The 17647-nt window shown below is 40.3% G+C and overlaps 1 protein-coding gene across 2 annotated transcripts in view; it reads left to right on the top strand.

The window, feature by feature from the left end:
• LOC139756400 (protein Wnt-4-like) overlaps window positions 1–10231 on the top strand; it is a 652581-nt gene extending 642350 nt beyond the window's left edge. For both annotated transcript variants that reach the window (XM_071675820.1, XM_071675828.1), the window contains 3 exons: window positions 3449–3547; window positions 3948–4154; window positions 7082–10231. In XM_071675820.1, the coding sequence (XP_071531921.1) occupies window positions 3449–3547; window positions 3948–4154; window positions 7082–7243 (468 nt within the window). In that variant the 3' untranslated portion in view covers window positions 7244–10231. The remainder of the gene's footprint in view (window positions 1–3448; window positions 3548–3947; window positions 4155–7081) is intronic.
• The last annotated feature ends 7416 nt before the right edge of the window (window positions 10232–17647 follow it).

Below are 17647 nucleotides of genomic sequence, written 5' to 3' on the forward strand. Positions count from 1 at the left end.
ACAGACATGGATTGCTCTGGCCTCAGCCTGAATGTACGCCAGAAGAAATACTGCGGTCTAAACTGAAAGCATTCATGTGATAATAGAGCTGACAGATCTGTGTCTGAAACGTATGTTAACGGATCAAAACCACTGATTCCCAGCGGAGTATACGACACAACAAGCTTGTCCGATGAACGATAACTTGAGTAAAAGATGACTGAATCCACAGCTCCTAAGCTCTTAACCACTACGGTGAGATCTTTGTGTATGATGACATGATCTCTGACCGGACAAAGGTCATTCTATCCTACGCAAGGGTCGCAGCATCGTGTTCGATGGTCAAACCGTTGTGCTGAAAGGTCGTAACCTTATGGTCAAGAAGTTAAATACGAGAACGTGAGCATACAACATGACCCTTCACGTACTACCAGGATATACACGATAAATGTCTGGATGTACTAGGATATACGGTAAGAAATGTCTGGATGTACTAGGATATACGGTAAGAAATGTCTGGATGTACTAGGATATACGGTAACAAATGTCTGGATTTACTTGGATATACGGTAACAAATGTCCAAATGGACTAGGATATACGGTAACATGTCTGGATGTACTAGGATATACAGTAAATGTTTGGGTGCAAGCACAATGCCTAGTTCAAACTAGCAAGCAACCATACTCCACACCTTGGATCAATCACCAATCCTGGAGTAAAATATTAATCATTTCGCTCAAAATGATTCTTAATCATCAACCTCAAAAACAGTTTCGTGATCGCTAAACTCGCAACATATTCCATAATCGTTGCACTTCAGTTTCTTATCGCTACTCTGGAAACGAGTCTTTCACACGTTGCACCTAAATACAGTATTCATCGTTTGTACTCAATCTGTAAAGACTAGGTCGCTATTCTCAAGGAATACTGTGTCTTAACTCCGTGGAGGAAGGCATCATGATAATCGCATGGTAACAAGATAATCCTACGCGTCAAGCGGCCGCCGATTTCATGATAATCGCAAGATAACTAAGATAATCCTACGCGTCAAGCGGCCCGCCGATTTCATCAGCCTCCAGCAAAAGTATTGGTTCCCTATAACACGGCGGCGGCAGCTGCTGTTTCTTGCTAGCACTTGACCACCCTCCTCCTCCCTCACCCTCCCTGCGCAGTCCACCACCAGCCGCCCGACCTCGCAAGAAAATGCTTAAGAGGTTTTGACTCTGAAAATGACGGCCAACACACACACACACACACACACACACACACACACACACACACACACATAATGATAATGATAACAATAATAATAATAATAATAATAATAATAATAATAATAATGATAAATAATAATAATGATAAATTTACGAGTTCTTCATTTTCAAAATAATTCATCAAATCTCGAGAAACTTCTTCATAAAAGGCAATCATTCAAAAGACATCTACAATATATTTCTTCAACGGACGATTCGTTCTTAATTGTAAGTATTGAAAAAAGGTAGTTTTTTTTTCACATTACTTCAGGAGAATATAATCGTATATCCCTCATAAGAATGTGAACTACTGAAGGAGTCTCGTACAGCCTACGCAGGGGAAGAAGGAACACTCAGTTGCCACACATTACGGTCGACTGAAGAGAGAGAGAGAGAGAGAGAGAGAGAGAGAGAGAGAGAGAGAGAGAGAGAGAGAGAGAGAGAGAGAGAGAAGAGCGCTGCTGGTAGCGTTCACTCACACGGACGACAGAAAAAACTTCTGGAGGGCTGGCTGGTGGGAGCGCTCCGGGCGGCGAAATTTCCTCGGGTCAGTTCTCCAGCCATGAAAAACAAGAGGCCCACAAAACCTGGGGGGCTGTGGGGGCCTCTCAGCCCACCACTCCTCCCTCCCACCCCTAGCCAACCCACCCAACCCCGACACCAGGCACCGTCCAGTTGTTTCTTTTGTAACGGTCTTACTGCTGGCTGGCTCTCTCTCTCTCTCTCTCTCTCTCTCTCTCTCTCTCTCTCTCTCTCTCTCTCTCTCTCTCACACACATTTTCCCCATCGTAGCTCTCCTATTTCTTTGTGTTAGTCTTTTACACTATAGCTATTGCTGCGCCATCAGCAATTTGCGCCTTCATCCTCGCCTAACCCCCCTTCCCTCCCTCCACCTTGAACCATTCGTTTACCTCTTAAGTAATTGCTCTCTCGATATACCAGATGAGGATGATGTTCTGTGCGCTCCCAGAGTCTTCTATATGTCACTTGAACTTACCACGGCGTCGTAGTCAGGTACCAAGAGGCGCCTGTGCTGTTTGCCGTACGTTACAATTGACCAAGGAAGAGGGATTTACTAGTGTTAGTAAGGTTATCACTGGTCTGATGTGGGGTTTACTGAGGTTAGCGAGTCATAAACTCTCAACTCAATGACCACAACAGTATGACACATGAACAATTTAAACTTTACCTTATCATGAGATTAAAATAAAGTAAAGAAGGTCTGATGTGGGGTTTATTGAGGTTAGAGAGTCATAAATTTAACTGTGACCACAACAGTATGACACATGAACAACTTCAAGCTTTACCTTATCAAGATATTACAGTAAAGAAAACATAAATGGAAGTGTTTACTGTAAAAAAATAAATAAAAAAGTAATGACTATAACACCAAAACCATTTATCATAAGGATTTAATGTTATAGGTATCCATTCTCGACCAACAACTTCCTACTGACTGAGTGATTCACCTGTCTTACCATGATCTGTTGGCCATTTACTATACGTTATCTATCCGCCACACTAACACTGTCTATGGGTTTAGTGGACACAAACACCATAAAACACAAAGGAGTAAGAGCATAGAGCGACGCACTCCTTCTTAGCGATGTCTGAACAAGGACAGAAGGTAGGGACCCATATGGTCGTCCACATACGGGAACCCCGTCGAACATATGGACTTCGAGAACATATGGACTTGGCGAAGCCAAGGATAGCTTTTCCTGTTCAAGGGTTAAGCCAGCGTCAGGTCAAAGGCAAAGCCACTGTAAGTGAATAGTCATCACGAAGTCATACTGAAGCAATTTCCTTTGCTGACCGAAACCTACGCCACGAACATACTGGTACATGGTATTGAATATTACACGATGAACATTATGGTGACGCTGATAAGTGTACTGAGGTCAGCTCTTTGTTACTGCATAAACTTCTGCCTGACAATTACACTGATTACTATATAAAGAGGTATTTTCCTAAACTGGAGGCTATATCTCTCTCTGATGATGACTGTATTGGACCAATCTAGACTTTCTCAAAGAAAATTCTTAGATGCAGAATGTATTCAATCAAACCCTTTTGCGTCAAATACACCCCACTTACTGTTCATTGTTCTTACATACTCCCAATGTTACCTAAATGAAGGTAAAAACCTAACCTGTGCATTCCACTGAACTATAATATTTACACTTTCGTATAATGAATCTCGTTTTCTGTGCAGCTGATCGAGGTGAACATGCGAGTGGAGTGTAAATGCCACGGGGTGTCTGGCTCCTGCGAACTCAAGACCTGCTGGAAAGCCATGCCAACATTTCGAGAGGTACTGTACAGCCAATCTAAGCTTCACACAGTTTAGTGTCGACAATGTGTTTCACTGAAAACTCTTGGTCTCCTTCAGTCTAGTAATCAAAATGAGTTTAAATTCTACCAAGGGAGATATTTTATTGTAATGTATTTCACTCTAATAAGCTTGACACAATCGGTTCTTTTTTAAGTATTTTGTCTATAGATCAGGACGACTATGGTAGAGAATTCAATTTATATCATTATCCTAATCTCTGTTTATCTCACAGTACACTGGTAACCATCCCTGGTCACATGAGCCTCCACACTTTACCTGCTCCAATGCTCCACATTTTATCATAAATCCACCATTACGCTTTCCCACGCACGACCTGCCTATTCTCGGTCACCACCCACAACCCCCCCGTCACCCTCAGATCGGCGAGATCCTCAAGGAGAAGTTCGACGGGGCGACGGAGGTCCGCATGAAGGAGGTGTCCGGACGGTCGGAGCTCGAGCCCAACAAGCAATACTTCAAGAAGCCGACCGAGGTGGACCTGGTGTACGTGTCCTCCTCGCCCGAGTACTGCGAATACGACATCAACAGCGGCTCGCTCGGCACGCACGGCAGACGCTGCAATAAGGTGAGGAGACGCCGCCGCTCACGATAACTCCTGAAGGGTTCTAGGTCCATGGTTTGGGTCCATAAGGTCTTGTTTCTCCTGAATGAGGCGAGGCATTGATGAGATGCTGTGGGAAGGAGGAGCATGATTGGGCGTTCTGAGCTATCAGTGCGCCTGGAAATTTCACATCACGTGTACCAACATTTTCTTTTGCTTCCAGGTGAGAATTCAGGTCTTTCTTCTCCTTAGAAAGGTAAGAGCCAACCATTTTGAAGCAAAGGTGGAAGGTATACAGCGCCCAGAAGCAGCAAAATTTCCAACATGAAGTGGTAGCCTGTAAGAGTAAATTAAGACCATCCTTCCCTATAGATAGACTGAGGCACACTGAGGTGGGTTGCTGCTACTCAAACCGTTAGAAATATTAATCTCTAGGACCAGATGTACGATGGACAGATCCTGAGAGTGTCCTGTGCTTGTACCCGCAATAAACTTTAGCCATTGTCTTTGAAAATAAACAAAGGGCGGACAACAATATATATATATATATATATATATATATATATATATATATATATATATATATATATATATATATATAATTTCTATATTATCATAACCGCTGTCTCCCACGTCAGCGAGGTAGCGCAAGGAAACAGACGAGGAATGCCCCAATCCACCCACATACACATGTATATACGTAAACGCCCAACACGCACATATACATACATATGCACTTCAACGTATACATACACAGACATATACATATATACACATATGCATATCCATTATTGCGGTCTTCATCCATTTCCGTAGCCATCACGCCACACACGAAATAGCATTCCCCCCCTTTCAGCGAGGCAGCGCCAGGAACATACAAAAAAGGGCATATTCGTTCACACAGTCTCTAGATGTCATGTGTAATGCACCTAATCTACAGCTCCCTTTCTACATCCAGACCTCACAAACCTTTCCATGGTTTACCCCAGACGCTTCACATTCCCCGATTCAATATATATATATATATATATATATATATATATATATATATACACACAAATATAGTGCATATGAACGCAAGCTTCCGTATGACATACAAACCTTCAACAGCCAGGCTCGAACCCGGGACCCCTGCGTGGCAGGCAGGAGTGTTACTGCTAGGCTATGATCGCCTAGCGGTAACACTCCTGCCTGCCACGTAGGTGTCCTATATATATATATATATATATATATATATATATATATATATATATATATATATATATATATATATACATATATATATATATATATATATATATATATATATATATATATATATATATATATATTCTTTTTTTTGCCGCTGTCTCCCGCGTTTGCGAGATAGCGCAAGGAAACAGACGAAAGAAATGGCCCAACCCACCCCCATACACATGTATATACATACGTCCACACACGCAAATATACATACCTACACAGCTTTCCATGGTTTACCCCAGACGCTTCACATGCTCTGATTCAATCCACTGACAGCATGTCAACCCCGGTATACCACATCGATCCAATTCACTCTATTCCTTGCCCTCCTTTCACCCTCCTGCATGTTCAGGCCCCGATCACACAAAATCTTTTTCACTCCATCTTTCCACCTCCAATTTGGTCTCCCACTTCTCCTCGTTCCCTCCACCTCCGACACATATATCCTCTTGGTCAATCTTTCCTCACTCATTCTCTCCATGTGCCCAAACCATTTCAAAACACCCTCTTCTGCTCTCTCAACCACGCTCTTTTTATTTCCACACATCTCTCTTACCCTTACGTTACTTACTCGATCAAACCACCTCACACCACACATTGTCCTCAAACATCTCATTTCCAGCACATCCATCCTCCTGCGCACAACTCTATCCATAGTCCACGCCTCGCAACCATACAACATTGTTGGAACCACTATTCCTTCAAACATACCCATTTTTGCTTTCCGAGATAATGTTCTCGACTTCCACACATTCTTCAAGGCTCCAAGGATTTTCGCCCCCTCCCCCACCCTATGATCCACTTCAGCTTCCATGGTTCCATCCGCTGCCAGATCCACTCCCAGATATCTAAAACACTTTACTTCCTCCAGTTTTTCTCCATTCAAACTTACCTCCCAATTGACTTGACCCTCAACCCTACTTTACCTAATTACCTTGCTCTTATTCACATTTACTCTTAACTTTCTTCTTTCACACACTTTACTAAACTCAGTTACCAGCTTCTGCAGTTTCTCACATGAATCAGCCACCAGCGCTGTATCATCAGCGAACAACAACTGACTCACTTCCCAAGCTCTCTCATCCCCAACAGACTTCATACTTGCCCCTCTTTCCAAAACTCTTGCATTCACCTCCCTAACAACCCCATCCATAAACAAATTAAACAACCATGGAGACATCACACACCCCTGCCGCAAACCTACATTCACTGAGAACCAATCACTTTCCTCTCTTCCTACACGTACACATGCCTTACATCCTCGATAAAAACTTTTTACTGCTTCTAACAACTTGCCTCCCACACCATATATTCTTAATACCTTCCACAGAGCATCTCTATCAACTCTATCATATGCCTTCTCCAGATCCATAAATGCTACATACAAATCCATTTGCTTTTCTAAGTATTTCTTACATACATTCTTCAAAGCAAACACCTGATCCACACATCCTCTACCACTTCTGAAACCACACTGCTCTTCCCCAATCTGATGCTCTGTACATGCCTTCACCCTCTCAATCAATACCCTCCCATATAATTTACCAGGAATACTCAACAAACTTATACCGTTGTCTTCATGAGCTTAACTACTGATCCGAGTTCGTCTTATTTCACCGCAACGTCTTATTAGCAAATTCGTTTCTTCAGTTTCACTCTTGATGTCTGTTCGCTTCAACACCTTTTAACATTTTCCTTCATCTTCGTTGCAGACGTCACGGGGGCTGGACGGATGCGACCTGCTGTGCTGCAACCGCGGCTACACCAGCTTCCAGGAGCGTGTCAAGGAGCGGTGTTCCTGCAAGTTCCACTGGTGCTGCTTCGTCAAATGCAGAACCTGCATACGTGACGTCACGGTCCACACGTGCAACTAGCGCACACCGCCGTCGCCTCCCCCGCCGCCAGCAGCGTCGATGCTGCTCCGTTCCTGGCGTCCCTCCCGACAGATGACTGACGCCAGTGTGTCGCGCCAAAGTGAGGGAATGGTCGGAAATCGCGCGCGAGGGGCAACAGGTGGAAGTGCGTTTACAATGTCACACTTACCTGAAATTAGCCTAAGTTCTTGTATTTATGGGACTATCTGATTGACTTAAAGACTACATGTGTACAGTTTTAAGCCATAAATTATTAGATTTATCGATATTTTCCAGTATTTACTATAACGGTGCCATTTGTTGCTTCGTGGAGAGTTCGAGCTGGTGTGAAAAATTCTCCCATCGACTTGAAACATGTGAATATGAGCTTATACCCAGACGCTGAGAAGAAAGAAAGAAAAGAAAAATAAGACTTTTGATGGTTGGTAATAGCGACGTGAGGGCGCGTAGTCACTATGGACATCCACAGGAGCTTATAACCTCCCCCCCTCCCCCCATCCCTCATCCCCCTTCCCTGTAAATAATCCTTTTAGTCTTAGGTCTGTAGTATAGTTAAGTTTCCAAAAGAGGATAACAACCTTTTAGAACGAAGACTTATGTGTAGGTCTGGTGTAGGATCTTTGGAAGATCGCATTTTGTACAGATGTCTCACTGATTGTTTTTACTCTGGTCCAGTTCTCCTCCTCCCCCATTATTTTGTAAAGGTCGTTGCTAGCGGTCCAGCGCCAGACGAAGATGTATAGAGATTAGTCCTCCCCTTCCACTGCCCTTGTCTGTGTCTCTGTCTGTTCCTGTCTCGTCTGCTGGCTGTCTCCTCATGATCAGCTACCTATTAACCCGCAGAGAATCTTAATGATAACGCCTAACCTGATGTGTATATAGGTCCTGTTTTAGGTTTTTAAGGTGAATTCATTCTATATCGCTGTGCAAGTCGTGTGCAACAGTGGCCTGCCCCTTCGAGAGCTGTTCTGTGTGTAGTCAACTGTGTGCGTCCATCAGTACAGCGAGGGAAGCAACATGTGGCTCGTCGTGTGAGTCTCATTAACCACGGGGGAAAATGACCAGTAGTTCGCGGATGGTTTATAAGGAAGACAAATTCGAGAAAAAATCCTTAGCGGTCAATGAATGTCTTCAAAGCAATGTTAGCGGCGAGAAAATTCTCTGACGTGTGCCAGCCAGCTCAGGTACAGCTACAGTAGCATGATGTGCATCAAGTTCAGTTTGAGTCAACAAAAAATCTGATATGTATTCATTCGAACAGCCAAAATATGTTTCAACAACAACAGTTATGAAGTATAAGACCCACATCCAGCTAGAGCAGAGCACTTCAATCACAATGAGCAAGTCTATATCACGTCCATCTTGGCAGCCAGGGTTTTTTTTTCGACAGTTGCTCAATGTGATGCATCGCCGGACACCTTCCCTTTAACAACCAAGTTCGGTAATGGGATTAATACAAGACATACTCTATCGTCTACGTCATCTACAGTAGTTTAACAACTACCACATGAACTATCACGATGCATATCAACCCCAGAATTTGTATCCTTATACTACTGTCTGTACGTCATGGAGAACCACTGTCCTCTGCAGGTAAGAGATATGTGGACTTTTGAAACTCTGAAATGGGAAGATTCTCAACCTTTTAACACAAGTCGTGGATCCCTCAGCAATACAACCAAGAGTTAAGACAATACACAATATAATCGAAGAATCACGAGGCGTCCTGCCGTGTAAACATGACCAGATCACTCCTTCCAACGACCCATCTTCCCTGCCACCAACACACACACACACACACACACACGTAAACAAACCCTTGAGGATAGCACCGCTCTAAGCCAGGTCATCACCACAAGGCTGACCGCTGAGAACGACTCCTTCATTCCAGCCTCATCGTCACGAGGAACTTGCCGCAATGGTGGGGAAATAGTCCTATGACGACACACACACACACACCGAGCATTCCGTTATACCATCATTTGCTCAATTGCTCTCCTCCCGCCCGCCACTCTGAGTGAGGCAGCAGTAGCAGTGTCCCCCCGTGATGAGGTGGTGTTCTGTACCGTCTAATAATAATAAAAGAAGAGGACATGAAGCACAGGTGTTTACCCACGTCATCACAAGTTACGTCCTCTTCAGTCGTTCACTTGTGAGTGCAAGACTACAATACTCACAAATGGAGGAGCCCCCAGTGTGGATAATACTGAAAATCGTGGAAGGTAACATATGTTCCCAGCATTCCAAACACTTCGTGTGTGTCAGCCAACCTTATATTGTGATCTTATATTACATCTGATATTAAAAAAAAAAAAGTTACCAGGAATATCAGACATTTCGACATAAGAAACAAAGTTTCCTGAAGACAAGACACGACAATCTAACGAGTTTTTGTGTAGGTTCACGAGAGCAGGCAATAGACCTTTGTCCTGTGACTGGGCCACAGCCACTGAACGGTGCCCACAGATTGTCCACTTAGGAAACAAAACAAAAACATGGTCCGTGATAAGGACTCTAACTAGTGTATCACACCATGAGAGCAACAGAAATACGGCTGCGCCAACAATGCTCCCAAGACTATGCGCATATTAGATTCACACGTCAACAACAAATAATGAAAAACGGACAATTTTTTTTTCTTGGATCCAGAAGACTGGGATATGTTGTACGACGATATGTCAAATGATATCTAAATAAAAAAAAAAAATCTTGGGTCGTATTGGGCCACTCACGATGAATACTCGGCCAAGGCTCAAAGTTCTACTAAAAAAAAAAAATAAAAAAGTTCTATCGTCAGTTCCGTAGCAATAAGTCGTAGGGTTTGTCTATCACTCCAAATTTGTGATTTTATGTCTCCCTGATTCATATTGGACATGTCCATATTGTATTTATATTCTCATTCCTCAAATGTATCTCATTTGTCATCAATGAAATGTATGCAACGATCCTCAGACAAAAATTGTAATATAGATTAAAATTCCTGTACAATGTGTGGTTTCATTTCCATAATGCCATGAAATGTGCGCGTTGATTATTAATTTCATCTCCACAGAAAAACACACTAAATAGACAAACAAATCTAAAAAAAAATATATATATAAGAAACCAAGAGACTTCCTGAAGTCTGATTTCTAAACCTTTGAAAGAAATCCCAAACTTTTTGACCGACATATAAAATTGAAGCCTAGTTCAACTCCAGATAGTGTACTCTCTGAGTTATCATCAAATATATTCTATAATCACCCTACAGACATCGCGACCTGAACTTCTCTTTCTTCATCAAAAAAACACCGAGTTCTTTGTCAACATGATAGATATGCAGCTTTCATTCTATTCAGTAAGCAGTAGAGATGGTAATAAGGAAGAAGCAAAGCTTACCATTCGCTTCACAAACCAACGAATAAAAATAAAAGCAACATTTCTTTTTCGATATAACATTAATCAGAACAAATTATCAGACAGATGGAGCAATTTATACCTCGCATAAATCCTAAAACTGGTATCTTGAGCGAGATGAGTTCTACCAAGCAGGACCCCATCTCTAACATTGTGCCACATACAACTGATATGCACCCATTCATGTATCCATTCCTTGCTGTATATTGAGTACTGGACATCATTAACAAACATCCCGTTACCAAATCCTCTGATCGTGATTTACGAAGAACATCGAAATTCGTTACTTTCATTCGGAAATCTACCGTCCAGAAAAATAATGTTAAAAGTAAAATACGACGAAATCACTACCACGGTAAGAGACATACTGAAGCTTCTCTGCAGACATTATCAGGCCAAGGAAACGGATCTTATCTATCTTTTTCTTCCCACGTTCAAAATAGCAGAGGAGCACGTTAGTTTATACACTGTAAACGTTGATACACACTCACCCACACCTTCAGCAGCAGCCTATAATATCAAACTGCAATGCTCCTACCGACTATTTTCCCCGTTTTCTACTAGTCCTTCAGGGGTGACTCCCGCTCTCTTGTTCAAAAGTTTAAACTAGATTCCAGAAAAGATGTAAAAACTGGAAAAAAAAAAAATCGAAAATCGAAAATTTTCCGATATGTTAATGTGCGAGAAACCCGGGTTAAGCGAGTTACTTGGAAGGATTGATCAAGTTAACATGTAATCGTCAATACAATGATTTACCTATAAACAAATAAACAATTGAAAGTCCAACACCCTGACACTCAGGTGTAATGAAACTCTGTCACTTTCCAATGATCAACACGAGGATTATGATCAACCAATGATCATGACAACTATATGCAGCAGCGTTACCGGGCTCTGCCTGCATCAGGTTTTCAATAGTACGAGTTTAATCTCGTCAAAGAAGTTTGTAATCCAAAGGAGTCTAACATTTCCCTGCAACTGATTGCAGTGCTGCTTGAAGCTACAGGATCTTGGCATAACGTATGGGAGGTAAGGGGCCCTGGAATCACACAATTAATAGAAAAAAATTATGTAGCGCAATAATGAAAGGTGTTTCCCGGCGAGATAAGAAAGTGGATACATCGTCATCAAATCGCTATCAATTTGACTCTGGTTCTGTCGAAATGAAAATTTGGATTCCACGGAAGCCTAATGAGGGAAAATGGATTTTACTCAATCACCTCAAATGTAATGTCTAGAAAACACGACCGTCAGAAAACTTGCTACAAAAGAAAAAAAATGATAGTCGAAATTTTTTTTAACAATCGTTCACCGAGATCAAAATCGAACACATTTTGCAGCTGTGGTCCGTCTTTACCAATCACATGTACGCAACAGCCATGCTCAGGTCGGACTGAAGTGTTACATACAATGGCTCATTCGAGGCAAAACCTACAGCTCGAGCAATTATATAATAAGTCGCGGTAAATTAATATACACACAGGCATCACCATACTTGTGAGGTTTGGTCAGTGTGTGTGTGTGTGTGTGCTTTCCAAACAAATATGATTTCCACTTCCATCAATATATTTCAAGCATACTTAGACTGAATGTGTTAATGAATAATTCGTAGGGAAGAAGAAAATGCTTTGTTTATGCTACAATAAAATTAAACTGATAATTCAGGGCGCGTACTAAATTGCCGGCAAAGTCGGCAAACTGTTGCAGCTCTCAACAGCTTTTCAGATCGCGCGTCACTGAACAAATCGTCTCTTACGAAAACAAAACGAATATCACTTTGAAAATTAGGGATAATGTTAGGGATAACATTTAAAAACTAGACAAAATCAAGGACTAGTGAAACATCGGCGCAACTACCTAAATGTGTACAAGAATAAACAAGGTTAACTCCAATCTTTTAACCTCTAATGAAAATACTTTCCCGGTCACCTTCCTTCCCCCCCATAATTCCTTCCTGCCTGTACTCTTTTTGAGATCTTACCTACATAGACACCAATATTAAATAAAGATGTGTCGACTGAACTTACCTCAAGTTGGCTACAATCAAATGCTACAAACATCTCTAAATTCTCACTAGTAACCTGAGCGCTGCTCCCTAGAATGCGAAGTTTCGTTACAATACACCAAAAAAATGGTTGATATTCGATAACAATAAATTACACCAACCCACAGACGAGATAAACCTTACCAAAACCTCGTATCATGACCGACATACAAGTAGAATCATAAGGAAATTCCTGTATCAGCCAGGCTTCTTGACTCACGCAGGAGGAGGGAAAATGGTGGTGTACTCCGCCTCCGAAGCGAACAAGTCCTCAAAGAAAATGTCTTTTTCTTCCACTCATGATATATACAGCCTCGCCCAAGGTGACCTCTCACTCGTGGTGTGACCTGTGACCACTTGAGGGTGGAGTTAGGCATAAATGAGTGTTGAACATCTTAGAAATGAATGATGAAAAGACGTGTGATTTCACTGATGAAGAACATTACAAAGACTGTAAACACACACAGTGACATGTTCTCATTAAGGAAAGACTGAACGAACGTTAACGACAGACGAAAATGTCAGATACGTAAGCAACACAAGAACCAAGTGACCGTTAGCTTTTGAAACCATTACAAGTCTTGCTGTGGTGAGCAATTTATTAATATTTCATGACAACTTATTCTCCCAAGAAAAATAAAAGTCTTTCCATAACAGTACTTAAATATGGCTGTGAACTTCTCATGTGCTACACAGCCACAGAAATCAAACTGGTGAAGACTGAGGAAACATGATTAAATTAGTTATCCGTAATAATGATAAACATTACCGTCGCCATTTCTCTTCATTTATAGATACGATCTAACTGTTGCTCTATCGTTATCGTATCATTATCAATATTACACTGCATCATTACAACTCTATCATAATCGTGACTTCGTTAAGCTGTCGACTCCTTATTCAAGACTGAAGGAACTTACATGGAAGGACTCTATAATGGAAAAAATAAGCGAATACGGTATATAAAATCATTTGCATAAACCTCCTTTTCTATTCAATCATCATTCTGTCGATATACCACTTATACAACGAATTATTCAAACAATGCCATTATGATTTCTAAAAAAAAAAAAAATTTGTCCACAAATAAAGAATATCAATAAAATATCTAACATGTAATTTTGATTATAACAACACAACTGACTTTTTTTTTTAACTTAATGATACTTGTAATATTTGTCACCTCCACGAATATTTCTGAACATTTGAGTTACTCAAAAGAATAGCATACATTTCAAAACCAGCACGTATATCAGAGGTATATTGTAACTTGGAGGAGTAGGTCCTTCCCTGTCGTCACGTTCAGTAAAGTCTACATTCCTTATTCCACCGAGCTCTACATACGAGAATAAGACAATTAACGAAGTTAATTTGAGACGACAAAATTATGTTTAACCGGATCAGAAAGGCAAAGGAGAGAGAAGAGAGTTGCTGTCCTTCACCATTTTCTTCCATTTGTCTTTAGCAAAAGAAAAACTGGAAAATAAGGAGAAATACAAACTTACCACGATTTGTGGAGCAAACTGAAAACATTTCTTAGAAATATGGACACTTGATAACCTTTAATGGAAAACATAAAAGTATCGCTAATATCTGTGTGTATGCGCGTGTGTCAACCCTGGTATGCACTCGTGTCAATGACAGCCCTTTCTCGGGGTGCCATTACTAGCAAAGAATGATTCATGAGTGACCGTGAGTGTAGGAGCTCTTTTCCCATCAGTGTGATTTTAATCAGTGACATATACTAACGCCATATCACCTATACGTTACATAAAGCACTGGAAAGACAGTTATTAGCAAAACACTGAGGATATGGCACTGCAGCACTGAAGAAAAAACAATGACGCAAACAGTTATATACAGTTCTGGACTATAAGATGTTCAAAGGCAACTAGATAATTTAAAGGAACATTAAAAATGGCTTAAGGGGAGGAACCCAAAATATTAAAGTTATCCTTCTAAATTTTCTTTGATTCAATACGTTTTCTTTAAAGCAAATTCTGTTGGGGTAACACTTACTTCTACCGTTTAGCTTTAACTAATGAGGCAATAAAGTTTGTAATAAGATTACAAGCAAAAAAAAAAAAAAAAAAAGAGGAAACACAGGGAAAAAATATAATCAAACATTTGTAAAGAAGGTTTGAACTTCAGTCTCTTGAAACAATCATTTGGAAGACCTTGTGAAATTAAGGATAACATTAACCATGTATCTTCGTCAGCATTAAAACAGCCAAATTGCCTTCATCCTTATATACTCATTAGCATTTGACATTCTTACCTAACCCCACATTTTTTCCATCCCTCATAACCCTACCAATTATGAGCTAACAATGAAACATGAGTAACATGAGTGGACGTTGATAATCCCATCCTTTTTAAATCAATTGTTGAAAAGTATAAATTGTTCCATATCACAACTGACATCATAAACCTAGCAACACGCGCGTCCTGGTTATGTACCAGAAAAACTACTGACTGCATTTTAAGTCACTTGACCTCAACTGTATTAATATACATTTCACTGCAACACCAATAATCATATTTTCACTTTTTGTATTGTTTATGGAATTGCACGATAGCCGGAGAGGATCTTAAATGGATAATAAAAAGAAGAGATGGCGCTAGAGGTCAAACTGACCTCTAGCTCTTAACTAACTCTTGATTCCAAAATACATCTTGCATCCAAGACGTTATAATTGAAAAAAAAAATGAAAAATAAAAATGGTATTTAACCTAAAATTTGGGAAACACGATTAAAACACATTATCATGGTTATCACAATATGATCACCCCCTCCCACCCCCTTTAAAGGTTATAGTGTTACGAAGTAAAACTTAATAGCCATTGACCCAGGAAAGGTCATTAAGCCAATAGATCTTTTAATCGAGTTTATGGTCACCTAAAACATACTTCTGGCCAACCGATCTTGCACGCAACTCCTCAGCCACGTAAGTGTACCGGCCAACAAATCAAGCAGAGTATACTAATTAGGTGTGTACTTAAACGCCAATTCATGACGATCGTACAGTGGAATGATATCATATTCCAGTGATTCAGCGTCGCAAATTATCACAGAGATTAAAGATAAAACAAAAAAAAACACGCTACTTTATTGAGTTTGATATCTTAGTTTTTGTCTTATGGAATTAGTTAAGGAATGATGTAAGATTGTGGGATTTTCCTTTACTACCATTTAAAAACTACCTAACAATACTGATCAACTCATTAGTAGTAGGATTACGAGGGACTAGGAGAATGTGGAGTTTAATAACATTATCAAAATACTGCACAATTTTAAAGTCAAAGAATAATGTGCTAATAACGTTTAAAAACTATATTTGCGAAGAAAAAATTCTCGTTGATTACGTACTTATTCGAAAGAAAAACACAGTTCACCTATTTCGCATTTATTTTTTTTAATTACGTTTGGTTAGTTCAGATATCTAAATACTGGAATCTGACCCTGTGTCACATAGATCTCAATAGCATTCACTCGAACCCTTAATTCACCTTAGCTCATTTGCATTCTCGGATTCAAGTCGGATTCGAGCTTGACAATGGATGACTGTATTCACTGAAATGCACAAATGATAAGAGGTAAATACGAATTTCTACACACTGCAGACAAGCTTTCTTGTTTTGTTACACCTTCATTCGATTAGCATATCGACATACGAACTTAATAAAAGCTTTACTAAATCCGAGGAAGGGCAGAGGGGGATGTTTTTCGTCAGTGGTCTGCACAATGGGTCACCACCATGGTCCTCAGAAAATGACGTCGTAATGCCTTAGCATCCTCCACTACGTTTACTATTAACGAGATTTCAACGAAATGGTTTATAATGCATCATTAAAACTGCCAGATGTTCATCCAGTGTGTTTTTTTGAACCCCATAATCTACCTCTACTTCAAACCATTACCTACCCACTGTGCGAAAATGAATAGAATTACAGAAGCTATACCTAAAATATCCCAACACATCTCTATTTCATCTCGAAACATTGTAACGAGTTCAATGGCCCAGTTTCGTTATACAGAAGTGGCGTAGTACGTTTTGGCATGATTGCCGTTTCGAACTTACAGGAATGGATAATTCAAAGTAATTTGTTGTAAAATCTAAAGGTCAGGATCGTACATAAAACATTAGAAATCATCGGACAGATGTTATTTCCACTTCCAAACAAGTGGATGTCTTACAAACAGTCATTATACCAACGCTTTCTGGACATAAACATAAAAAAAATTTGCATAACAGCTAGGCTACTTAACCACACTCTAGGACTATCGTATTATCATCATTAACACAGCAATGAAAAAGCTTGTGAGTGACGCAAGGAGTGTGTCATTATGACTTAATAGTTTAGTTAATCACTCGTCAGTTGGGATAAATGGGACGGGAATGACATAACATTCACGTAATTCATATGTTTTGTACACACACACACACACACACACACACACACACACACACACATAAAATCAAGGCGTTTTAAAACGATTTTGTTCTTTTATTAACCTGATAAAACGGAGAATACAAACGAAAGTATGAAAATCGGACTTAAATCAATCTAGAAACTACTTTTCTGTTTTATTCACCAACATTCGTTTTTGTGTACGAAACCTAGTTGTTCGGGAAGACGGAACGACTGGTGTACAAATTGGGCGATGATGGCCGACTTTAAACCTTTTCACACAAATGTGAAACGATGGTTAACAATACATGTTTATGACTAACATCTGTGGTAGATTATAACATCTACAACAACGTATGTGAAGTAAACTAAGACACTTTCATATCTTGATGGGGTTGTAACTATCATTTAACTCGCCATCCAACACGTATTTCACTGCTACAAAATTTCTATTTAAAAGACGATTGTGATAATACCCTCCTAAGTTTGGCAGTGGCCGTAAATACATATATATATGTAACTAGTAAATAACAACACAGGTCAAAGTGGCC

The sequence above is a fragment of the Panulirus ornatus genome, chromosome 2 (assembly GCF_036320965.1).
Source record: "Panulirus ornatus isolate Po-2019 chromosome 2, ASM3632096v1, whole genome shotgun sequence".
Lineage (NCBI taxonomy): Eukaryota > Metazoa > Arthropoda > Malacostraca > Decapoda > Palinuridae > Panulirus > Panulirus ornatus.